Consider the following 25165-nt stretch of genomic DNA (forward strand, 5'->3'; position numbering starts at 1 on the left):
TCTGTTTCTTTTTGGTCACATCTTTAGAGGAAATTTTTGCAGATTTCATTTATATGGCTCTTAGAGTATTAAGCTGTAGGCAAGTCTGCTAGATATTGCCATACTGGAAAGGATTCTTGGAATCACTGTGATAGTTCTCCGAAAATGTTGGTTCAAGGCTCAGCAGTGGTGAAAAAGGCAAATAGAGAATTAGCAATTACTAGAAAAAGAACAGGAAAATAAAGCAGAAATGCTGTGTTGCCACTATATGAGTCTGTGATGACCCATGTTTTGAATGCTGTATATCAGTTCCAGTGCTTTTATTTCATAAAAGAATCATGAAATAGTACAGACCATCAAACCATTATTTGCTCATCTTGTTTTTTCCAGACCTCTTGTTATATTTAAAAGTTCTGGTTTTCCCTGTCTTAGAATAGGCTTGAGCTTCTTTTTTAATCTATGGTGAGTTATGTAGGTGAGTTCTGGATTTCCTGGCCTTTTCATTGCATCTGCTCACATCCCTGAATTATTGCCTCCCATTCATTTGCAATGCACCACTTCCATTGTGCAATTAATAGCTAGCCTTCCATTGTCACGATTTAATTAGCTAAATCATAGTAGAAGCTATGAGACTCATCTTTGTACCCTCCAAGCTTTGCCCCTCCAAATGCACAGCTTCCCCCACACTTCTAGCAGGGTTTTCCTCTGGTGTGTCTTACATTATTTTGACTTGCTTTAAATATACAGTACCCTCTTATTTTGTGGCCAGTTCTTTAGTGTACTGCCATTTAGCTTTGCTGCTTCCTTTAGTTTGAAATTGTCCTTGTTTTACAAAGCAATTTTAACAACCTTCATGAGCTAGGTTAACATGTCCCTTTTTTCAGCAAGTGTCAGATCCTGGGCTCTACTAGCAACATTCATTGTGGCCTGTCTCTCTCTAGCACTTGATTTGTCTAGCTAGTTGCTGTTTGGAGGAGAAAAAGATTTGCATGGCAAGCTCCTAGTTTCTTGGAGTGTCTGTGCTCTCCTTTTCTTCATCTACCTGTAAGACAGGACGAGTTTTTCTAAGACAGTCTGTAATCAGTATATCCTGTAGAAGCCCTCGGTGGCTGTGTGAGGAGCACAAGCTCTTATAGATTATCTACTGGTCCATGTGAATCTGACCCATTGAGGTAGTTCCAGAAACCTCCCCTAACTGCCTATATTTGATTAGGCCATGACCAGAATAAGCCTCTCGATTAATCATCCCTTGGACACAAGTAGGCTTAGGTCTCCTTTGAACTGGAACAGTCCACTTGCTTCTGCCTCTGATGTTGGACTGAGAAGAAGGGTTTTTTATGTGTCCTGTCTTAATCTGTTTTCTAGACAGCCTTATTCCTCAGCCAACTGTCGTCTAGGCAAATTTGAATTTCTTCTCTAGGAATAAGTTTCTTCTTCTTACTGCTTCCTTGAGGTCTACATCGGGTATGCTATTATCACCAGTTAAGGCAATCTGGAATAAAAGTTGGATGTTCAGGTTTCAGAGTCTGTCATGATACTTTCTTACTACTGTCCCTACAAAGATTTGATTTCTGACCTTTCTTACAGAGTTTCCAGCTACGTTCTTTTAGGTTCTTAAGACCATCTTTGGTTTCTGTAACAGCTTTGTTTGTCCTGGCTGTTCAGTTCAGCAGGAGCAGCAGCTCATAATCTATATCCTTAAAACTATTTTACCTCATTTTGGGCACCAAGGTTGCTCATCTGACTTTGATCAGTTAACTGGTGCCAAGGAAGCTGCAGCTGATGGTTTTTCCTCTATGTTCAGGAAGAGAAGATCTCCTTTAAATAGAGAGCATCGCACCAAAGAGTATACCCAAATCATAGCATCCGTTCACTGAACACTGGCCGGCCGCTTGGGCTGAACAGGTAATACACACAGTGAGCACAAGGATCCTCTTCCTCTTGTCTGGTGTTTTGGTGACAGCAGTTGATTTACTGCTGTGGTAAAATGCAGCTGGTAGATAAAAGCTTCTCCTGGAACAGCCCATCACATTTCAGCACTTAAGTTAATTGTAAGCACGATGGGGAAATAAAAAAATTAACGGTCCAGTCCATAGCTATCTGCAGTGTGTTTCAAGCCTTGGCAGAATTGCAAGTGCTCTTACATACCTAGCAGTAAGAAATGTTTTCATAAATGCCACCAGCTGGAGATAAGGGTTCAGAGCTCCAAAATGGGCTGTAACTCCAAAATAGCAAATCTGTCTATCTCAGGGTTTTATGCTCCTGCCATTATGCTGGCTGCTGCCTACCTTCCTCAAAAAATTGCTAACAACAGGCAAGCCTAGTGGACCTTGTTCAGCTTCTGGCACATCTCTCCATCCAGATCTAAAAGTCTGCTTTAGGAAAGTGTTTATTTTATTACCTGATTATTTTTAAGCTAATTTGTTTCAGGATCCTTGACTTTTATTCCATGAGTGGATTTTGGAAGTGCCAGCATTGTGCAGTACATAAATGTTTGTTCTCCTGGCAGAAATATTGACTGAACACATCTTCTTCCCTTGAATGACATAGAATTGCCTCCTGTATATCTTTTCAAGGGCCTTTCCCCGCAGTTTGGGAAAGAGATCCCAGGGTCCCACAGAGACAGCCAGGTTCTTTGTGCCAAGTGCTGTGTGCAGATTAGCACAGGACCACTGACCATCCTTGAAACTGAGAAGAGCAGACTGGTCTTGAGAGAAAGCAATGCGAGGCTAGTGCGTTTTTCTCCTTGCGCTCCTAGCACATTGTGTTGCGTGTGAGCAGCGGTAAAGCATGCCTGCTGGTATGCCCCGAAAGGGTTGAGCGAAGTGCATTTGCCTAACATGTATGGGAGTTGGCGTGTATGTGTAATTGTGGGTTGCTGAAATCACACTATAATAAAAGTACTCATAAAACCCATTTGGGGGTTTTTGGTGGCTGTATTGTTGTCTAAGCTGTCTGATAGAGTGGAGGCAGTCACATGAGAGAGCAGGGAGTTTGTGTGAAATTAAAAGGAAGCGTGTTGTCAGTGTGCCACTTGGCACCCTGGCTGGAGCGGGGGTCCTCTCCCCTTGCTGCTTTTGTAGCCTGGATACAGCTGTCACTTTACACTTGCTTAGCTCTGTTCATGTGGGTGTGCATGCTTTAAGCCAAGAGCATGATGGACTGAAGAAGAAAGCTGAAGCCTTGTTAACGTGCTTGCAGGGCCAGGGTTAAATAATAAATTTTTTTGGAGATGTGTGTTTAAAAAGTATCAGTAATGCTGTAAAGTCCCCAGTTTGGCAGAAGTGTCTGTGTGGGCTGGCTGTGGCATAGGCCTTCCAGTGAGGTGTGCAGGCTTCTGGCTACGTGAGTTTGGGAGGTCAGAGGGTGTCGTGCTCCTAGCACAGTATACCTAGCCCTGGTGTTGGCTGGGTAGGGATGTCAAAGGTTATCAACCACATTAATATCTTTTATTTGTCTGCATCTTTTTGAAGAAAGTCCCCAGAAAGCTGTGCATTTAGCTGGTTTGTGTGACCATTGACCATATGCCTCGGTCACTACTTGCCTTCATCCTCCTTTGCAGCCTTTCTGCTTCTTAAAATAACTGTTGAATCTTGCCTTAGCCTTTCCCATAAGAGCTTGAAATGGGGACTTCAGTGTGCATTTACAGCTTCTTTTGGAGTCAGATAACAGCTTTGGCTTTGGGTATCTGCAGTGATGCAGATAACTGTGAAATCACTGCCAACAGGCCATGCGAAGCCCTCGAGAGGCTGGCAATCCATTCCTCTGCCTCTAGCAGGATCAGCTGTACCTAAAACATTCCTGACAGATGTGTGACTAACTGGTTCTCACCACCTGGGGACAGACTCCTCCCAGGGCAATGCATTCCAGTACCGCTGTAATTAAAGGTTTTTCTTGCTATCCCGGTAGCTAGGTATTTCTAGCAAAGGTGTTTCATGGTCTTCACTGTATCTTCTTTTCCTTTCTCACAACTGAAAATAGGTGATCCTACTGGATCCAGACAGCTGTGCCCATCTGTAGTTACAAAGTCATTTGCTTCCTCTCCTCTCACTACTTCTGCATTTGAGTTTGTCCCATCTGGTGTGATCTGACTGTCTTCACTTTGGAGGCCAGGGCCACCTATTCAGCATGTCCTGAAAAGTCCTAACATGCAGCAGTTCCTTTGAATTCAGGGTTGGCCGTATGACTGTTGCATAAATCTTACTTGCCTTTGCTCTTCTCAGACAGCAAGAGTCCGTTTTATATCATTTAATATCTTCATCTCTGTACATCATTTAGCTGCTACAGGGAATAGGTAGTGATACTCACTTCTGGTTTCTGTGGGAGGGGAAGAAATCCCTGCTACTGTGTTTCTTCATGCTCCCATCTTCATTGGGAATGTCAGGGTATTTGTCTGAGTTCAGGTCCTCCACACATTTATAAATATGTGATGGGATATTTATAAAAGCTATGTGATTTCCAGGTTGATTGGGTCAGTGAGTCTTTTCCCGTCACTGAATAGTTGAACACCGCATGCTTCTAATGGATCTTGACTTTAAAACATTTCTGGAAGAGAGAACTTCCATCCCAGAATAGGATGCCATTTCTGCTAGCAAAGTTCATAGAATGACAGTCATTTTCTGAGTGAGCTTGTAACTTATTTATCCTTAGAGGAGGCACCTGAGAACAGGGGAGGAAGAATGAACCCTCCCACTCCATGGATAGAAACTGTCAGCTTTGTAGGCTTGCTCCTTTAAAGACCATAGATCTCTCTGAAATCAATGAACAAACATCTGAGCTACTGTAAATCATCTGAACCCAGCAGAATGGCTCTATGCTGAGGCAATGAAAAAGGGGTGTGAAATGTCCCTCCTTGATGTTGCTAGGTAAAATAATAATAATAATCTATCTAACATCAAAATGTTTTGCCTTATGTAGAGAAGTAGCAAGGACCAGATTTCAATACCACTTGGGTGCAAATAAGTAAAAGCAGCCCTTGGGAAGTGTGTGGGATAGGGAGAGTTAGCCTTCCCTTGCGTTCGGCTAGGCACAGAGAGTAGTGCAGTGTACGCAGCGGTGCTACCAGCAGCTGCCAGCAGCGACTGCCAGGGATAAAGCGCAGAAACTGTTGGGCAAAGACTCTTCACTCCCAGGCTCCAATACCCAGGGTGTCCTTGTGGCTAATGTCTGGTGGGCTGAGCACTGGAGGATTAGCAGACCCAAAATAAAAAGTACTTAAATAACCAGGAGGGAACTATGTGCAAGGGGTCTCTTAGTGTAAACCAGGGTGAAGTGCCTTCCCTCCTTATCTCCTCTTTACCCTTGTAAATCTGTCTAGCCCTGGACACAGAACAGGAGACAGACATTCCCATCAGCTTCTCCACAGCTGGGACTGGAGCGTGTATTTTTGGCACAGTGCCGTTCTGGGACATCTGGGCAGCTGCTCTGTGATCAACTGTGGGATCAAGGAGCAGGAAGGAGGCCCCAGTGTCCTACTGCAGACTACAGGGCCCTGCCCTCAGACACTGCCCCGCTTCAGCCTACCTCTGCAGACCTTTCTCCCTCCTATGACCGGAGACATACCCTCTCTTGTCCTACCTCCCAGTGTTGCTGTCACATCCCACATCAGTGCAATACTATTTCATGCCTCAGAGGAGAGGTTTGCCCTTCACTGCAGTCACTTAATCTTTTGGGCTAGCTGAGTTTTTTTACTATTGGAAAAATCTGCCTTCTAGGAGATTTTCCTGCCCTTAGGGCAGACCGGATGCTTCTCCCTACTCTGAGAGTGACAGGTATGTGCGCTGGTGGGGGCTCTGTTACAGGCTTAGCCTGAACGGCTGTTCTCTGCCAGCCGCAGGAGAGGGTCATAGGTCCTTCACCTGCATGTTGAGCGCACAGTCGCTGCTTGAGTGCAGCAGATCTGGGGCACTGGAGCAGGAGTGACAACATGCTGCATGACCTGCTCATGTGGGGAGTGACTGCACTCGCATCTCATGCTCCGATCTTTCTTTCCCACCGTGTGCACCACACCCACTCAGCGTCCTCTGGATTTGTAGATGTGTGCCGTAAGCTGTATCTGGGAATCTGAATTACTAGACTCTCCAGCAACATCCTCCTCCTCCTTCCTCTTAGCATTCAAAGGAATTAAGACCCTTAGCTTGATCAGCTTGGGGGGGGGGGGTGGCAGTAAAGCATTAGCATTGCATTTAGCTCCAGGGCAGTGGCAAAGATAAGGCAGTACTGGGTCAGACAAAAGCTCTGTGCTGCTGCTGCTTGCCTCAGGATGGGTGCTTTCCTTGAAGCCTCTGTGAACGGGAGCTGCTTCCCACCCTCGTGTGTAGCACTGACAGCCTTAGTGCATCCTTTCTCTGAACTCAGCTCCTGCAGACAGTGAAAGAGGAGAGGGAGAAGGAGCCTGGCATGGCTAATGGGCTTCAGAGGCAAGTGCAGCAGGGGTCTGGGCAGAGTCTATTGGAAAATGTGGCAGCTGAGTGTGTGTTTGTTTTTATTTAACTTGTAATTATTTAGTTACGCGCTTTGTCTTTGGCACTTCTGGGGATTCATTCCAGCAGAGACTCCAGCCTTCATCAGCAGTTTTTTAGTTGCTCTGTGAGACATGTGATGCCATTTAAAAAAAAAAAAAAACTTTCCATATTAATTAGAAGACACTGTTGTAAAATTTATGTCAGTTATCTGTCACTTTATTATGGAGAGGCAACAGCCTCTTTGTAGTAAAGGTGGCAGCAGCCTGTTCATTACCATTCGAAATGCTGCTATTCAGTTGAATTCCCTAGGAAGAACACTTTGGGACTACAAGTAACTTGTGCAAATTTGTGGGGGAAAAAAATTGGAAGATTTGTACAAAACTTGGATTAAAAAAGCCATTTTGAGGACCCCAGTGTAAGATGCACATCAGACTTTCTGGAGTAAGAAAACCGAAATGCCTTTTTTCTGCAGCTTCCTTTTCCTGAGCTGAGAGGACAAAACTGCTGTGTTTGCTCATGATATTTCGGCCTTTGCCTAGGGTTCAGGAGATGGGACTGCCTTAATTCCCTCTGTGATACATAGGCTGTGACAGGAACTCCACCACCTTTGTAGAGAATGCAGGAAACATTTTTTCTCCCTCACCCCCTGCCCATGGTCCCTACACTGTGTCCCTGCAGTAGCACCAGTGAGCGATGGTCGTTACATGCCTTTCGGGTCACACTGAGTGTGACGTTTGCACTGTTGGCGAAGGCTCCCCGACGCCTACGGCTGCACCCCCTGCTTTGGTAGTCCAGCCTGTGACCCACTGTGCCAGCTGCTGCTGATCAGGATTGAGCTGTGAAGTTCTGACTAGCTGTCCTGGTCAGCTAGTCCCCAAAGACCTGCTGTTCTGTCCTCCAGCACAGAGGGCCTGATCTGGAGAGCCTCTGTGTCCCATCCTTGCAGTCTGCAAGGCTTCACGCGTGGGTTTGGTGTGGGCACTTCAGACTGATGTTTTTTTTCTTTTTCCCTTCTGCTTAGTGCAAGATCACAGACTCAGTTCTTTTCTAGCTAATGACTGTCTTCTGGGCATGGAGACACTCTACTGAGATACTGGCATTACTGGCTGATTGCGTTCTTGTCTTTTTCTGCGCTGATTAGAAAGACAGTGTAGAGCTTTGCTTTCTTCTTCTTGCTGTCTAATTATCCATGCATGCTTCCCAAAACCTGCATGGGATTTGGGATTTCAGAACCTTTGTTTTGCTGCTAGGTCTGTGGCAGGGCGGAGTGAATTGGTGGAGTTCTCTAAATGTTATGGTTTAGCAACTCAGACTGTATTGGCAGCTGATGAAAGATTCTGCAGGTTAAAGAGCTACTAATCAGCAAAGTGTGCTTTGCCTGCCAGATAGCTGGGCCTTAGCTCTGTGTTGCACATTAGATTTTATTGTCAGTTTAGTTTCCTTTCTGGCTTTGCTGTTGAAAGTGGACAGGATGGGGATCAGATACTACTGCATTTGATCCCATAGTTTCCCCAGAATAGACTGTTCCAGAAGGTGCAGTCTCTTCTGCACTCTGCAGTAAGTCTGCTCCTGTTGAGGATTAGTTAGAGGAAACAGCCCTGGTACAGTGAGGAGAAGACTCTGTGTAGATGATGTTACGGCAAGGCATGGACTGTGTTGAACGTAGAAAACAAAATATTTTAGGGCAGGAGGAATTGGTTCCAGTGCTTGTGGCCAAGATGTGCTGACTTTTCAGAGGTAATCCATCCAGCTGAGGAGGGAGCAGTGAGCGTGGGGATTGCAGGATATAGCAAAATTAGGGATCCAAAAACTCTAACATAATCTTGTTCCTATGGGTGTAGCAGCATGAGATGGGTGGAATTCTGCAGAGGGCTGAGCCCCATGTTGGCTGCTCTATTGGATGCTACCCCCTGCTATATTACCCAAGAAGGATGGGTCTGGTCCCAAGTTGTCTGCACTGGCAGGGAAGGGGAGTAATGGGGCCTGTGGCTGCAGGAAGAAGCTGGAATTCTCCTGACTGCTGCAGAGAGTGCTCGCTGTTCAGAGCAGTTCCTGAAAGGCTGGGTTTGGAGGCGCACATGCACCGCGCTGAATTGCTAACGTTTCTCTGGAACTTCTATAAAGCAGTCAGTGAGTGAGCAGTGGGTTAATTTGATGTCAGATTGTTTTTAAATTACAGCAGTGCAACTCCCTGGCCTTCTGGGCTGTTGCACTGAAGTAAATGAGAGAACGCCGCCTCTAGGGCTGGTGCAGGCAGCTGCAGGGAGAGGAATTCAGCAGCCTTCATTTTGCTTGTATTGGACCATGTCTGAGTTGCTCACTTCTGTCCTCTTGGTTTTTTGAGACTGATCCTCCTAAGGTAACCTACAAAACGAGATTTAGCTTGTGACTCCTTTTCACTTAGTCTTTTTCCTTTGTAAAGACCCCGTAAAACATTTTTTTTTTTTTAAGTTTGCCCTGTATATTTATCCTCGCAATCTGAGGGAATGTCACATCTTATCATCCCTGTTGCTTGCTGAGAAGCTCCTTGGAAGTCATCTGCAGTCCATTTTCTTCTACCCTTGCCTGACATTAGAAGTGTTGTTTTCCCAGCTGGATGTGCGATTTTAAAAATTGAACGATTTTAAAATGAGCATGGAGGAGTCCAGCTAAAAGTCTCTTCCCTTTTAAGTTATTCAGACTTCACCATGTCGGAGTCAATGTTTTCTAGTTTTCCTTGGAGACCTCCATGAAAAGCAGGTCAGACAAGACTTTAAAAGAGAGATGCTTCAATTTCAAAATTAAATTCTTCTAAGTCTTTTGTAACTGACAGAAAGATGCAGATAAAGATCTCATGTTTGAGGCAAGAGGATGTTGTTCTTGCAGTAGTTTCCTTGAACAAAAGTCAAAGGAGTGTGTAGTTCAAAAAAAAGAAAAAGAAAAAGGAAAAAAGAAAAAAGAAAAAAAAGAGGAGGGGGGTGATGGATACTAACATGCAATCTTCTGTTACGCAGTGTGAGTTTGTCACTTGTGTAGAAAGATGATGCCTTTCAAACCATCCTACTAGATACTCTTAATACCTTCTGCTGCTCTTCACCTCACTCTGTCTAGCAGCTGCATCTTAAAGAGCAGATGAAGCCATCTCAAGAATGGCAGGTCCTAATCTCAGTAACAGTTCCCATCCATTACAGGGTATGAAGCAAAATGATCTGTGAGTGGGTTTATCTCAGATCCCACATAGTGTTTTTCCTCATCAGCAGCAAGAAAGGGAAATTATCCGGCAGTGAAGAGAAGCTGTTTATTTTTAGCGTACTCTTTCTTTTTAAGTTATTTCATAATTGAAGAAGATAGGGAGTGCCAGCCGATGAAAATACATAGATAAAGGGATAAGCTGATCTCAAGCTCTTTACAGAGGATGTGATAAGGAGTGGATAACGCAGTACAGGCTACTGGGCCTTTTGCTCCTTCCCTGTCGTCCTACTGGAGCATCCAACTGAGTTCTTTCCCTTTCTCCTTTCAAAGCAGATAGAGGGGGGCTGATGGAAAGGGTGCCGCTTACAAGGCTTGCTGCTCCCCTTGATTTGCCGCTGCTCGCCATGCCCTGAGGGTGCCCCTGTTGCGTGGCTGAGGAGACCTCTGCTCAGAGCGGGCAGGGAGGAGTCCAGCTTCTTCATGGAGGAAGGGGTGCATCTGTTGTCCGGGCATGCTGACGTGGTGCTATGCCTGGCTGTGTGCGTGGGAGCACAGGCGCACGCGGGGGAGTAAAGAGGGGCCCAAGGGAGGGCTCCTGTGCAGTGGGACAGGCCTTAAGATGCCTCTGCTCTGTGAGTTACTGCTAGAGAAGCCGGTTCTGCTCCTCACCTTTCAAATAGGGTTTCTCTTCTGCATGTTATTAATCTTGACCACTGTGCATTCCTCAAGACAGCAAGAGGATAGCCCTCTGATTCATGCAAGCTGCTAGATACTTTACTGCTCAGAAGAAGGTGTGTTATACTATTACTCTCCCTCCCTGCTGGATAGTTGCATCCCAGGGTAAATTATTCCCATTCCAGGCCTGTTTCATTCATCATTACTCTTAGCTCTGATGCTTTTCACAACCTCTCCTCATAAGAACAAGAGGACATGACCGAATTTGTAGATGGGTGTTATTGCAGGACTCTTCCTCTCTGCCAGCAGAGCTGACAAACAGAATTAGGAAATCAGGCTGTCTGGAGAGGAGGCTGCATGATCTTGCAGCAGCAGGATACTGACAGGCTGTTCTCAAATAACCTTACAAAACACCAGTTCTTACCTCTGTCTCGCCTCTGCAATGCTAGAGGACAGCTGAGCTGCAAAGGGCTGTGTGACCAACTCACTTTTGGGCCCCTTTTTCCCTCAGTTCTCATTTGGGTGATGCCCTTATTAAACCCTGTGGTCTCTCTCTTAGCAGGACCTCAGCTCCTACCCCTTTCTAAGTGTTTGCATGAATGTCTGTCAGTGTCCCACTGTCATGTCCAGAGTTTGGGGGGGGGGGGGGGTAAAGCCAGGGAAAAAAGCTTTTGAAAGAATCCTCAGCAAGCCACAGAGAGAAAGGTAGAAGAGTACAATTCAATCACGTAAGGGGCAGGAGCTGCCAACTGGCTAAAAGGACAACCGAGGGTAGCATTTACGTTGTGAGGAGGACCAGAAGAGAAGTAGAGGGAATCTCTTATTGTCCTGGTCACTGTTTGTTGTCTTCAGCCCTCTGAAACGCCTTTCTTAAGATCTCGCCTGAGTTGTGAAAGCCTTGGGTTGGGGCAGGGCTCTCTTCCTTTGCACCTTGCTCCCCATGCAGTCCTCCTGGCTGAGGCTTTCCATGAGCAGGGGCTACTTTACTGCAAACCTCAGATGTTGGTATTTTGTCTATGCTTCTGTTTAGCTCTGAGATCAAATGGTAACAGCCTAAGAAAAGAAATTCATGTGTTTAAGAGAATTGTTTTGAGCATATGTTTTGCCCAGGAGTGCTGAGCTATATGGTTCCTGGTAGGAAGATTATCATTACTTACCATCTCACAAATGCTTTGAGGATCGAGTTTGTCCATGCAGTGCTTTGAAGCTAAAAAGCATTGTGGGAGTCACCCTTGGTGTTCCCTAGTTAGGAAAATGGATAATTCAAAAGGACAGAGAAGTGTTAACTACAAATTTACAAGCATAGCCCTGTGTTGGGAGCAGAGTAATATAAGCTGGAGTGCTTCAGTTACAGTGAAGGCAGGTGATAAAAATACCTACTGGGCAGGAAGGCCTGGATGTGATGCTCCACCTGTTTCTAATACCAAAATTCATAACAGACTTGGTCTTATCTTAGCATCTATCAAAGTTTATTCCCATCAGTAGAGAGGTGCAGTACTCTGCGTGGAGGCTGACCTGAGCAGCTGTAGAAGCTGGTAGTTAAGCAGATTGTGAATGGCGATTAGCAAGCCAGGAGGGAGGTGTGCTGGCAAAACTAGCATTGTGGGACCAAGGGGTCAGACAGACCTGTGTTTGTGTAGTACCTATTCTGTTACATTTGGGTGTGCACATGATAATTAACTCCTTAATTTAATAAGATCATGTCTGCTTTTCCTGGTGACACGATAGTATTTGGAAAACTGATGATGTCATGGTTATAGACTGATATTCTGTTCTTATGAATGGAGAAACTCTGTAAATTTGAGGGCTGTTCCTTACTGGCATTGGGAAGATTTCTAGTGCCCACCTCCGTGTTGTTACTCATGTTCCAAATATTGGCCGTTAAAGCCATTTATGTTGAAAAACAGGTGCCAGAGCTGTGATTTAGCTCAGCCTTGCTCCTCCTGTGCTGAGACATCTGTGGATACTGACTCCTCTGCTGTATTTGGTTGTATTTGGCAGGTTTTGGAAGTGGTGCGATCCAACTATGACACACTGACCCTGAAGCTGCAGGATGGGCTGGACCAGTACGAGCGCTACTCAGAGCAGCATAAAGAGGCTGCCTTCTTCAAAGAGCTGGTAAGCTGCCTTCCTTCTGCAGAAACAACAACCCCTTTCCAAAGCTTTTGCTTGTGGCCTGTGCAGTGGCATTTGGGGTACTGAGCAGCCCTATACCTTCACAGAGCTGTCTCTGGAGATAGGGCAGGAATAGGATCTGAACAGACACTGTGTGTCTCAACTGATCTGAAAGCTTCTGCCCTGCAGCCTCTGGCTGGGGAGGAACCATCAGACTGCTCAGGTCAGTAAATGGCCGGTCAGTCTCTGTCCCTTCTTTTTGCCATGGCAATCTAGCATGCTTTGTAGTGGTAAGTTTTCATGGTAGAAAAGCTGACTGCTCCTGCTTTGGGTTCATCAGGCAGACCAACTTAGTCTTTTTGCTATTGTTAGGGGGCCACAAAGCAGGGGGCTGAGCAGAATACGTGATGCTGGTCAAACACCTACCTGCTTGTTGCTTTCCTCCAGCGCTCACAGAATGGGGTCTGCAGCGAAGAAAGCAAAAGTGTTCCCTAGAAATGGTGGCTCCTGCTAGAGGAGAAGTCTAATGGTACAAAGCTCCACAGAAATAACAAAACTGTGACAGAACTGAATCCAAATCATTTGGATTGGCAGTTGTACTCATCAGCAAGTCAGCTTGATCACCTAGCTTCAGAGGGCTGGGTCACAGTGATTTGGTCAAGGTATTTTCTTGCCCAACGGCTGCCCTACCAGGGAGCCAGTGTTTTTGTAGTGGCTGGTATCTCTGAGGGCAGTCTGTTTTCCTCACTTTTGAGTCATTACTGCTTCAGAGAGGGGAGAGATCTCTAACTCTGGCAGCTTTCTCCACCAGTCTGAGAGCTGATTCTCTCTTCCAGCTCTGTCCTTGCTGATTGATGAGTAATTGATGCCTGCCCACTCCATCACGAGCCTGCATGAGCTTGGGAACGTTATGCCTCTCTCTGTCTCCTCTGCTCCAGAACAAGCACGCCTGAATTGCTTTTGCTTCCTTCTACAGGATGCTTTTTAACCTTTTTATGATTTTTAGGTCATCACAATACTGCCATTGGGCAGAGTATGGGCAACTATCACTTGCAATCACTTTAATGCCATTTTTTTGGTGTTGTTCTGTGCCTGTTCCTGTCTCTCTGGTTTGATGTCATATCTGGAATACATTCAAAGAACTTTGGGTATAGCCTCCGTATGACATAGGCTTCTCCCATTACTGTACCCTGGAAAAAGACACATTCATGTTTCTGTTGTCATCTGTTCTGTCCCAAGGACTCCTGCTCCCCTCAGCCAGCTTCTCCTTTCCCAGCATCGTAGCCATGCGACTGTCCTGCTTCCTGCATGCCCTGCTTTCTGCCTGGCCTGGCAGAAACACAAGCTGATCATGCTAATTGATTGATTAAAATGACATTCTCAGTCCTAAGAACCTCACAGCTACAAAACACTTCAGCTAAAATTTTCTTCCTAGCCAGATGTTTTTTGTAATCTCTGTGATCCTTCCCAATTTTATATCATTTAAGAATCTGCTTGGCATAATCCAGGCAATTCCTCCACTCCCTTCTGAAAATTAGCAGTCCAGGTGCCCCGGGACCCTCTCCTCAAGAGCATATGGAAGCCTGAATAATTACTGTTTAAATGTGCCGACTGACCCAGTTGTGAATCTGTTTAATCCACATTTCTCTAGATGTCCTGAGAATTGGGACCCTATTAAATGTTCTTTACTCATAGCTACAGAAAGTCTCCTGCATTCCATTAAGCTGTTCCCTCCACAAAGAGAAATCAATGTGATATGATAGGATTTGTCTTCAGCAAACCCAGCTTGGCCCCCTGTCCTCTGTGCTGTTTTTCCTCTAGGTGCACAGAAACTGATGGCTTTATTAATTGTTCTAACAACTTATCAAGGGCTACCATTAAAATGTTCTAGTCTGCACTGGCCTCCCTGTGTACCCTTCAAAAAATGTAGCTGGCTTGCTCTTTTCCAGGCCTCTGTATCCTTACTTCAGCCTTTGTTGCTGGTCTGATGTTGGATAATGTCCCCCTGCCCAGTGCGTTGTGTTTTACTGGTGAGAGCTGCAGGATTTGACAGAGGGGACAGCATGAAGTTGCTGCAATTTTCACGTGATCTGCTAGAGGAGCAGGGCTGGGGGAGACCTACAGGTTTCCGGTATGGTTTCCAAACTCACGCTTGTTCCATCAGGCCGCCTGAACAGGAGCTGTTTGCAAGTACTCCTTCTAGTTTCTGCCTGGTTTACTTATCCCTCTCTCTATCTGTGTGACTGCATTAAAGCAGATTCTTCTCAGTGGGGAATGACATGCAGGAGCCATTTTCCTTTTTAGCCTTCCTTTCATCTCTCTATGCTCCCATTAAGTGGGTGAGCTGAAACTTCCCCAAGCCATTCTCTTGGCTCCTTTATGTGTAGAAATCTTGTTCTCACTCCATTGACATGCTTTGCTAATGCACTGCTTTGCTTCTCTTGCTTTGCCTCTGTGCTGCTCTTTCTTGCAAATCCCAGAGAAAAATCTCCTTTCTTCTCCCATTCCCTTTTCAAAGAAGCTTTCAAAGGCCTGCAATACTGCAGTCACACTGTGGTTGAAGGTGATGTGCAGAGAGTTTTATCAATTGGGTTTTCTGGCCTGTTGTGCTGCCTTTGAGGGGGATAAAAGAAGGAAGTTTGGAAGTTTCCTAACAATTTTTTCTTTGAAACCTTGGGTATGTCATTTCAGGTCTGTGCTACTTTTCGTAGAGGGAGTGGTATGGATGTGGGCTTTTGGAGCCTTACATTGCAGCTGAAGGAATGTGTAGAAAGATTCAGCATCTTTCCAAAACATTCACTGTCTTTACAGTTGGACAGGTTTCAGCAGAGTCTCAAAATAGTCTGATTAGGGATTGATTTCTGTAGAGGAAATTACACTAATTTGACTTTTAATTAGATATAGTAGTCAGTGTAAACCTTCCTTCGATCGTACGTGTTCCTTAAGAGTGGCTTGTTGATTGGAAACAGGTTTAATTGATGTGACTTACTCCAACATAGGAGAGCCCTTACAGTGTTGCACAAGTCCAGCTATAATGATACAAACCCAATATTAAATCATGTGTTCTTCACATAGCTAATGCCCCCTGATTCATTCTTTCTTTCATTTGCTCAGTTTGCTCTGCAGGTGATGTCAGCATTTCATGAATTTCCAATTTCTTCAAAGTCTGCAGGTTAAATGTGATCTGAGTTGCTAATAGGGAGAAAACAAATTTTAGAATCTTTCGGCCCCAGCGTGCTCCATACAGAAGCAAGAGAGGACACAGGCTCTGCTTTTATTTCCTTGCAAAGTAAATGTTAAAGCTGTGAACTTACTTTTTAAGGCTGTTTTGGGGGCCCTTATGTAAGCCACTCCAAAGAGTTCTGGTAGCTTTCACGTTGGCAGCCAGACCTGAACTCCTGCACAGTGAGTTAGGAGGACTCCTGGGGTGTAGCCTCACGAATGGAGCAGCTCAGACAGCCTGCAGGAAGCATCTGGAGTTTCTCCTTTTTACAGGCTGATATCCTCCTGTGTCACTGTCTACTCTTCCAACTCCAAAAAAGACATGAGCCCCAGCAACCTATGCTGAGCCTTGGTGCTGGAGATAAATTGATTTAACTCTAATTTGAACTGTTCTGTTCTTTTGAGCTTGTTGGATCAGAGAAGGGGAAACACTGGAAGGAGATTTACAGTAATGACAGGGCCATCTTGGGTGTTGTCATGCCCTCTCTTCTCCCAAACTTGTGTTAAAGCAGATCTAACTCCATCTGGACCACTCTTGACCAAAGCACTGTGCTGAAGTTCCTCTTAAAACCTGGAGTTGTCTTGAAGGTGATAATACCACCACCCCAGCCCCAGGTAATCTATTCCTTCACAACTCTTGGAAGTATGGAAGTATTTCCTCTTTTCCAGTGTAAATCTCAGTCTTAAATTAAGCTGAATATTTCTTGCCCCATCCCTGGGGAGCCAGAAAACTATTACTCACTGTTCTCTTTCTGACCTCAATTTACATATGGGAGGGTGTTTGCTCTGTTCCTCCTAACCCTTCTTTTTGCAGACTAAAGCAGTTGAATTTCTTGGGCTCTGCCCTGCAGCTGCAATTTCTGCTGAGGCCTCTGCTCTCATGGTGTGTTACTCCAGCCTCCCCTTCTGGGCTTGCAGGGACGCCTCATCCTTCCTAGAGACTTTGGATGTATGTATGAATTGGACATCATCTACTACTGATGCCTTGGCCCTGGCAGCAGTTCCTGAGGCCATGACCTCATTTCTGATTTTTCTTTCTGCTGCTGGGACCCATGGGAATGCTGCTGGTCAGAACAGGGGTACAAGCTTACACCCTGCTTGGAGCATCAGGCCCTTTTATGCAGGCGGTTGTGCTCCCCAGGGTAGAGGGCTCTCCATGCCTTGTGTTCTTCCCTTGTCAGGGTGGGCTTGATCACTGAGGTGGAGAGCCGTCGGTAGGACTGGGCCCAAATCTTATCAGCAGGGCTCCTGCCTCCTGGAAGGGAGACAAAGCCCAGCGCAAACCACTTAAATACTCAGACTTTAAGCACAAATATTTGTGCTAGCTTGCTCAGGTTGTGAGGGTCTGTTAGCAACGGGGCTCACTGGGGTTCATTTCACAACTTTCCCTTTTCTTCCATGTTTTGATTTGTGTCCCACTGTCTTTTACCCATTCTGCCCTTTGGGAGCTTTCTGCCCTTCCCCTCCTCCTTTTCACCAGGACAGCAAGTGGGACCCTCGACCATGTAAACACTGCTAACTTGCTCTTGCAGCCCTAACTGTTCTGTTCCTCACTCTGCTTCTCTTTATTTCATTCCCCAATGCTTTTAAAAGGCACGAAGCACTAACCAGGTCAGCAACAACCTTATTATCACAGGCTCCAAGTCTCTGGGAACTGTAATCCTGTTGTTTGGATGAGCTTGTGTCAGTTTTGCTTTCTGTCACTGCTGCACAGTCGCTGACACAGATGATGTTTGACTTTGTTTTCTCGTTGCCGAGTGCAGCTGAGACTGAGCCCAGTCTGGGGCCTGTGTGTTTGGCCAACACGTCTGCACGCACAAAGGGGGAAGGGAAGCTGCTATGCAACAAGGCTGTCCAGCTCCTGCTTGCAGACTGTGCAGGTGACCATAAGTCTGGGCATTGTTAAAGGGATAAGGATGCTTCTTCAGAAATAGCTAGTGATCCAATATGAGGCACTCAGCAAAAAATGCACACAGCTGGCTCCAAACCCACAGAGCATTTTCCACCAGCTTGGGCTATAACTCATGTTTACAGCACAGTAGCATGGCTTCTCTGCTTTCCTTGACTCCAAATTCTTGGCTCTGCAGTGTAGCTACACCCAGTGTGTCAGGCTTTGGAGCAGGATAGGGACTGTGCCCCTCCATTCAGCCAGAACTCCAGCTAGCACTCTAATGGGCGCTGGCAAAAAATGCTCTTCCAATTGCAGCCCAGAAGTGCTGACTTTTTCCCATCTCTTTGCTCTAGTACAGGAAACTCATCAGGTCATGCTAGCTCACGCATCAAGGCAGAGAATCCTCTCTGATCCCTGCCTCCCTGGGAATTTGCTTTCCTTGCTAGGACATCACTGCAGACACTCGTGTTATTCCAGCAAGCAGCTAATCCTCAGGGATGTCTTGCTACGCTAGAGCCTCATTGAGAATTGGCTGCAGCAAGTTCTCTGGGGCTATTACAGCATGCAAAACAGTTCCATGCTGAACAACGAAGTTGGCGGTGTCAAAGTTGCCGTGCTCACTGGGAGCAAAGAGAAGTCTCTTGGCTAAAATGTCTTGTTTTGTCTTTGTCAGGTTCGGTCCATCAGCATTAATGTGAGGAAGAACCTTGCTTTCAACACGCTGAGCCAGGAACTCCTGCTGAAGGAATTCTCCACGATCTCTTGAAGCTGGGGCACAGCCGCTGCGCAGGGCTGACCAGAGAAGGGCCTGTCTGGGCAGGGACACTACAGATCTGCAGCCGGTTGCTCCTTGCCTTCCGCCTGCATAATGGGACTGCATTTCTTCTGGGGGGGAAAGCCTAGCTGCTGTGTGTTATATCCCAAAGGCGTGTGTTTCAGCAGGACTGTGGCTAAGGAGAGGTGATTGCCATGTTGAGGAGGAGGAGGGAGCAATTTTGCAAGGTGCCATGGGGTTGGGCAGCCGTTCTTGTCGAGTAGCAATGGGAGATTCCCTCTGCAGCCTCAGGGAAGATGCACTAAAAACCTTTGTAGCAGAGCTGAGGAGAGCTCACAACCAAAACAATAAAACCAGTCCAGTTGTGTGAGGCAATTCTGGGTTGAGATTGCTCGCCTGCTCTATGGGAAAGCTCTCTGCCTCCAGGTAAAGGCTGCTTTTTTTAGTCAGCCTGGATCAGTCCTTCCTCCAACACTGTAGGTCAAATCCAGTGCCATCCTGCAATGGGTTTCAATATCCTTGGGAATGGTTTTGGGGTATAAAACAGATTCCTGAAGGAGCAGGCCCTGCTCACTCTTGGATCCTGGTGTCAGAAGGTATAAATTGGACCAAGCCCTCAAATTACTGGAGGAGGAATTTTGCCTCCAAGGTTGTTGGCTTATAGGATCCAGTCAGAGCCAATATGCAAGGATATGGGCATCAAACGCTTTGTAACTGAGACCAGCTTTGGTTGAGGTCACTGTTGCTTCCAGTAGCCCAGCTCATCTCTGCTGTTTTTAAGGTTGTTGGGAATTTTTTTTAGATGTTCTACTTTCATGGGGCAGGGGAGAGGCCGACTCTTTCCTCCTACTCCCTTTATTGCCCATCAGAGACTGCATTGCGACAATCCTCCTCTTCCTCACAGGAATGCCTGCTTTGCACATGTTTGTAGCTGTTGAGTGAACTTCATAAGCTAAGAAGTCCCCATTTCTTCCCTAGTGTGTAGCTTGTAGCTACTACAGTTAAAATGCAGCTGGAGAAGTAGTTACTTCACGTTCTAGGTTGACCACTAGTCTTCGCAAAGCGACTTACACCAACAGTCTGCTGAGACCTGACCAAGAACTTCCTACGGAAGAGCTCCAGGACGGTGCTCTGAAGAGCTGGGGCATAGGCAGGTCTTTTTGCTCAAGAGCCAATGTGTGAGAGGTGCCCAGGTCCGATGGAGACTGCTCTTGGAGTGCTGTGTCAGGCAGCTAACTCAGGAATACACATCCTCTCTCTGTTCATGCACTCGTAGCTCCCAGCAGTGATATTAAGACTTGTCCTGACTTGACAGATTAAACCAGTGAAGTTATCTACATCCCTGATCCACCTTTTTTTAGAAAATAGTAAAAAGTGCCTAGTCCTGCTCTTATCCTCATAGGTTGGAGTAGTGTGTGATGTGAAGGTCATGCTCATTCTCTGCCACTTTTTGGCAAAGCTTATTCATGCTAATGTGTTAATTACATTAATGTTTCAGCTTTACCTGCCATAAGCATGGGAAATTGAAAACTGCGTCCTTGGCCACCCACAGACCACAGAGCCAGACGAGGAGTGTGGGTTTTCCCTAGGAGTATCAGCTTCTCCCAACAGAGGATGCTTTTTCTCAGTACTGAATTGTCTGGCTTTTATCAGCTGAAGCCAGACGCTTATGTTTGCTTTCCTGCCAGTCGTGTGTGGAAGTGTGCATGTGTCAGAGGGATGGTGTTTGAGAGGGCAAGCAGGCTCCATAAAATCGCTGTGCCTGAGAACAGACTAGGGCATATAGAAGGAGTCCACTTCTCCAGTGGCAAATAGACATGATTAATGGACTGGAGCATCTCTCATACAAAGGGAGGCTGAGAGCACCGTGACTGTTTAGCCTGGAGAAGAGAAGGCTTGGGAGGATCTTACCAATGTTTGTAAATAACTGATGGGAGGGTGACAAGAGGATGAGGCCAGACTGTTCTCAGTAGTGCCCAGTGACTGGACTAGAGGCAAGGGGTACAAACAGAAACACAACAAATTCCACTTGAATGTAAGAAAACACTTCTCTACTGTGAGGGTGATTGAACACTGGAACAGGCTGCAAAGAGGTTGTGGAGTGTCTGTCCTTGGAGATACTCAAAACCTGACTGGATGTGGTCCTGGACAGCCTGCTCTAGCTGACCCTGCTTGAGCAAGGGGGTTGGACCATGCCGTCTCCAGAGGTCCCTTCCAGCCCCAACTGGTCTGTGATTCTGATTCTGTAAATGAGTGAAAATGGTTTGCAGCACACAGCACTGTTGTCTGTAGTGCGAATGAGGAGGTCTTGCTGGACTGTCTCCTTGCTTTGGGGGGACTTCCTTCCCAAAGGTGGCTTGAATTGCTTCCTTTGGTCCAGCGTCAGCATCACCACTGTTAGAGCATCAAGTCAACTAACTGTCCACATGCCTCCTTTTCTTTGATCCTGTTTAGGCTGAGACTAGACAAATAAAGAGTGGGCAGAGGTCTGGGTCTGCAACCTCTGGGATTTTCAGCTTTCCAGTCTGGGCTCAGCTATCGAAGGTCTTGTCACCCCCATGGTGCTCCTTTGCTGGGATGGACTGGCAAACCCAGGCTGTGACAGGGAGCAGCTCCTGAGGTTGGCCCTCATCAAGGGCTGAGCTGGGGAAGACTGTGGCACACATCCTCTTGTCATGCTGTCACTGAACCTAGCATTGTAAGTGGATGTATATACAAACCTAGAGCTCAATAAATAGCAGAGCCCTGCCTGTTCGGCGTGTGCTGTGTTTGTCTTTCAGGGGAGGGGTGAGCAGGGCAGTTTTGGGAGACGTTGCAGCCTCTCAGCCGTGCTCTAGGCACATCTGGGACCTCCTAGTGGCACAAAGCTTATGCTTATGGCATGTTTTGTCAATCACCATGATACCCATCCTTGGCTGGCTTGAATTGAGCAGAAAGTCATTTAACTCTAATGTTCAGCCTCAGAATGTGGCCTGTGGCTCCAAACTTTCCTGCATCTGATCTGAGCAGTTGAGTAAATTTTATTATGCCTAATTCATAATCCAGTCTATTATTGGAAGAGCTGTTTTTAAGGCTTGGAGAGTGTGGGGAGAAATCAGATTGCTGCCTTTAAATTAGGCAGCTGCTGCAGGGAGACAAATATTTTACAAAATAATGACCAAATTCTGTAGGAGAAAAATCGAGTTTGAGCTAAACTTTGGAGGGAGTTATTAAAAATTGATTTGTAAGTGCTACTGTGCTTTTTGGTATCAGCTCTCCTTCCTTAGCTCTTACAGGTCCCATTTTTCATGCACCGTTGAGAGAGGCAGCTCTTCAGGAGGCAGCCTGTCACCTCCCGCAGTAACCTCCCCGAGCCTCCCCAGCCTGCTCTCGGGCTGTGGGTTGTTGGAGGAGAGGAGGCTGGTGCGGGATGCCAGCGGCAGGTGCTGCTCTGGGACCTGCCAGGCTGTTGCACAGTGGGCTGTCAGGAGGAGAAGCTGCTCTCTTCACTTGTTCCTGAGCAAAGTGTGGCCTTGAGTTATCTCCCAGGTAGCGCTTGCACGAGGGATCAGCCAGCTGTGCCCCATCTGCCTCCCCCCGCTTCCCTCCTGGATGTGGCCGAGGACCAGGAGGGCCAGTGGAGCCCACGTCCTTCCCCGCTGCTGCCTAGACCCAGCGTGGGCGCCGTTGCACTCGCAGCGTTGCGGCTGCCGGCCCGTGCGTTGGGGCTGGTGTGGGGCCAGCAGTCTGAAGGTGAGATTTACAGCTGGCTCCTGGCATTTGCAAGCAGCGCTCTGTCTAGGTGTCAGCACTAATGCCGCTGGGATATTTATTCTGATCTCCTCTCTTCTGGGCTCTGCTTTCTTGTTCAGTGCTTGCTGGGATGAGGGAGTGCTGCATCCTGTCTGTGCTGGACAGGGTTGTATTGGACACAGGTCTGTCCCTGTGGGTGTCGTGGGGTTTTGGGCAGGCTCCAGCCATCGCAGTAACCTAGAAGGAAAGGGGCAAAGCCCAGCTTTGGGGGCTGCAGACACACTAAGGGACCAGGAGAGAATCAGCTTTTCCCACAGGTCTTGCAGCAGAAACCATTGAATGGCTTTGCTCACCTTTTTTGAGGAGGGGGGACAGGAATGACACAAAAATAAACCATTAATCAAAGTCTGGGCCAGGAGGTTGGAGAATGGCTGTTGCAAGGCCTACGGGAACCAGCCCAGCTGCACTGGGCCATGTTTTCCTCCATCCCTGCGATGCACGGGGTGGAGGGCAGGCAGCCTGTGCCAGGGCAGTTCTGCTGGCAAGAGGAGAAAGGGGACCCAGGGGATGGCAGCACATCCCAACAGCGCAGGCAGCGCTGGGTATTCCCATGCCATCTGGCATGCCGGGCTGCTCGGGGCCCATCGCCACGGAGCCTGTGCGCACTGGGGCCCAGGGATTTCATGACAGCCTCGTGAGCCCTGGGGAGGCGGCTCAGGTTTGGGGCAGCTGGGGGTCCTTCCTCTCCCTGCTGCAGCACAGTGTGGATGAGCTCAGAGGGGCACAGGTCGGGTGTGTGGGTGACCACAAATAATTGGGACAGGGGCATCGCTGCAGGCTTGCCTTGCTTCTCATGTCTTCTTTGGGCATCTTTAGGCCCTTGGCAGGCACTCAGGGATGCGGACTCTGGATCCAACCCGGAATGGCTGTCGCCTCAGGTTTGCGACTGACTGCAGACGGAGATGCTCGGGACAGGGCTTCCCCTAGCCTCTGCCCTGTGGTTGCCCACATGCGGCTCAGACCGTATCCGTGCTACAGCAAAAAGGTGCCCTGTGCTCGTGGGCTTGGGTGTAGGAGCAACCCAGCAGCTTCTGCATAGAGGAGCCCCCACCTTTCCTTACCAGAGCAGGGCTCTGCCCCTGCCATCGCAGGTTGTCCCGGGGGACTGCGGCAGGCAGTGGGTCCCAGCTCCGGTGGGAGCCGCCGCCGTGGCTCCGAACCCCGCTCTGCTCTCCCAGCCCGGCGGCTGCCGGCGCACGGGCCGTGCCGCGCTCCGCGGCCTCTGCTCTCCCGCGCTGTCCCTCCAGGGCTAATTGAATCATGTGGCTGGAAATTGAATCCAATTGAATAGATTAAATGAGCCGGGCTTGCCGCTCGCTGCAGCACAGCTCAGAGCCTTGCCAGCTCGCTGCCAGAGGCTGGGAGCTCCCTGGAGTGCCGAGGGGGCCTGAGGGCGACGGAGAGGCTGCAGCAAGATGGACAGGGACCCTCGCATGCCCGCAGGCCTTGGCTGGGCTCCTCTCCAGCTCCGCTTTGCCAGCTGAGCCTTCAACCCTTTCTCTGTGACATGGAGCCCTGCTGAGTCCCAGGGCCTGCAGGTCACTCTGCTACAGCCAGGCACAGGTTGGGTTTTGCTCGTTCCCTCTCTGAAGCAATTAGTGACTAATTAGCTGGAGCCCCCCTGCTCCAGGGTTCAGCCGGGGCCCTCCTGGAGGTGCTCACTGTGCGGGGGCGAGGATGCTCTGACGACCCGCGGCTGCACGATCGTGCTTGGCTTTGCCCCGCTCAGCAGCTCCGAGCCGGTTGCTGTCCCAGCCCGCAGCAAGTGCTGTTGCAGCTGCACCAGCCTGCGTCACCACGGCCTCTTTGCACCCTGGTTTTGGCCCCTTTGCTGTGGCTGTTTTCAGGCCAGCTTCGTGGGATGGGCATGCGGGGAGCTGGGTCCTCCTGCTGCAAAGCTCCTGAGAAACTGGAAAAGGAAACGAGCTGCAGACACAGTCCAAGGGCAACAGAGAGCAGCGCTCCAAGGCTGCGATCACAGCGGTGACATCCTCTCTCGCGGAGCCGAGCTCAGATGCGGGGGGGCTGCCCTCGCAGAGCGGAGGCTGCATGGCCGCAGCACGGGTTTGCCCATGACAGAAATCACACCGGGTTTTGTAGCAAAGGAGTTTGCTGGAAGGCCTCCCCGAGCGGCACCCAGCCTGCTGTGGGCTGCGCTGGTCCGACAGATTTCCCATCTTCTCAGGGCCTGACCTTATCCAACAAACTTGTTACCCCCACGTGCTAAAACAGATGACCCCACATACCCTGCCCCACCTGGGCAGGCTGGACATCTTGACCCAGGCCTGCAACCAGTGCTGGCTGTGCTATTTTCACCTTGATCCCTGAAGGCTGGGTAAAGGGAACAGGAGAATTTGGGGCTGGGCAAAGGCTGGAAATAGCATCTGGTTCCTCTTCAAAGGAAAGCTGAGCCCTGACTGCGTGGCTACAGGCACTGGGTGCTAGTTTGACAGCAACTCTTACAAGATGCGCTATAACACTGGGAGGACTGGTGCGACGCAGAGCCCCTCCAGACTCGGGGCGTGTTCCCTCGCAACCTTTGCTCTTTAAAACAGTTGTGTTTCTTTGCCCAGGTTTTGTGCCTGTTTTGCAGTAGCGGCAGGGAAGCGATGAGGGCTGGGAGCAGAGCTCCCCGCCAACCACCCAGCGGTGGGGCCGGCTCCTCGCCGGGGAATCCCTTCGTGCCGGCGTGAGCCGAGGCAGGTGACCAGCTTTCGAAGATGCAAAGTGTGAGGAGAAGTCCTTTCTCCCTCCTGCACGCCCAGATTTCTCACACCTGCTGTTCTGCATTTTGCAAATGAGGTTCCCTCTCTCCTGCAGCATTCCCCTTTGCGAGGCTCGCCCGGCAGCTTGCAGGCATCTGTTCCTCCTCTACATCTGCAAGGTTTTTAGCAGCTGAAATTCTCCCAAGATCTGAATCTCACAGCAGCTCCCACCTACCCGTGTGTCTCTGCCAAGCCAGGTGGGTTTGCAGAGATGGGAGGTGCTGGATTAAAGACTTTGCATTTCCCCCTGCTCCCTGCCCAGCTGCTGGTGCCCGCCCTGTGGGGCCGTCGGCAGGCTCATGCCAGGAGCCGGCTC

General features: G+C 48.2%; 1 protein-coding gene across 2 annotated transcripts in view; it reads left to right on the forward strand.

The window, feature by feature from the left end:
* The window catches only part of ARMH3 (armadillo like helical domain containing 3), a 134075-nt gene extending 113033 nt beyond the window's left edge, over positions 1-21042 (forward strand). For both annotated transcript variants that reach the window (XM_064514129.1, XM_026102905.2), the window contains exons 25-26: positions 12291-12407; positions 18191-21042. In XM_064514129.1, coding sequence (XP_064370199.1) covers positions 12291-12407; positions 18191-18283 — 210 coding nt within the window. In that variant the 3' untranslated portion in view covers positions 18284-21042. The remainder of the gene's footprint in view (positions 1-12290; positions 12408-18190) is intronic.
* Positions 21043-25165: the final 4123 nt, after the last annotated feature.

Source organism: Dromaius novaehollandiae, chromosome 6, assembly GCF_036370855.1.
Source record: "Dromaius novaehollandiae isolate bDroNov1 chromosome 6, bDroNov1.hap1, whole genome shotgun sequence".
In the NCBI taxonomy this organism is placed as follows: domain Eukaryota; kingdom Metazoa; phylum Chordata; class Aves; order Casuariiformes; family Dromaiidae; genus Dromaius; species Dromaius novaehollandiae.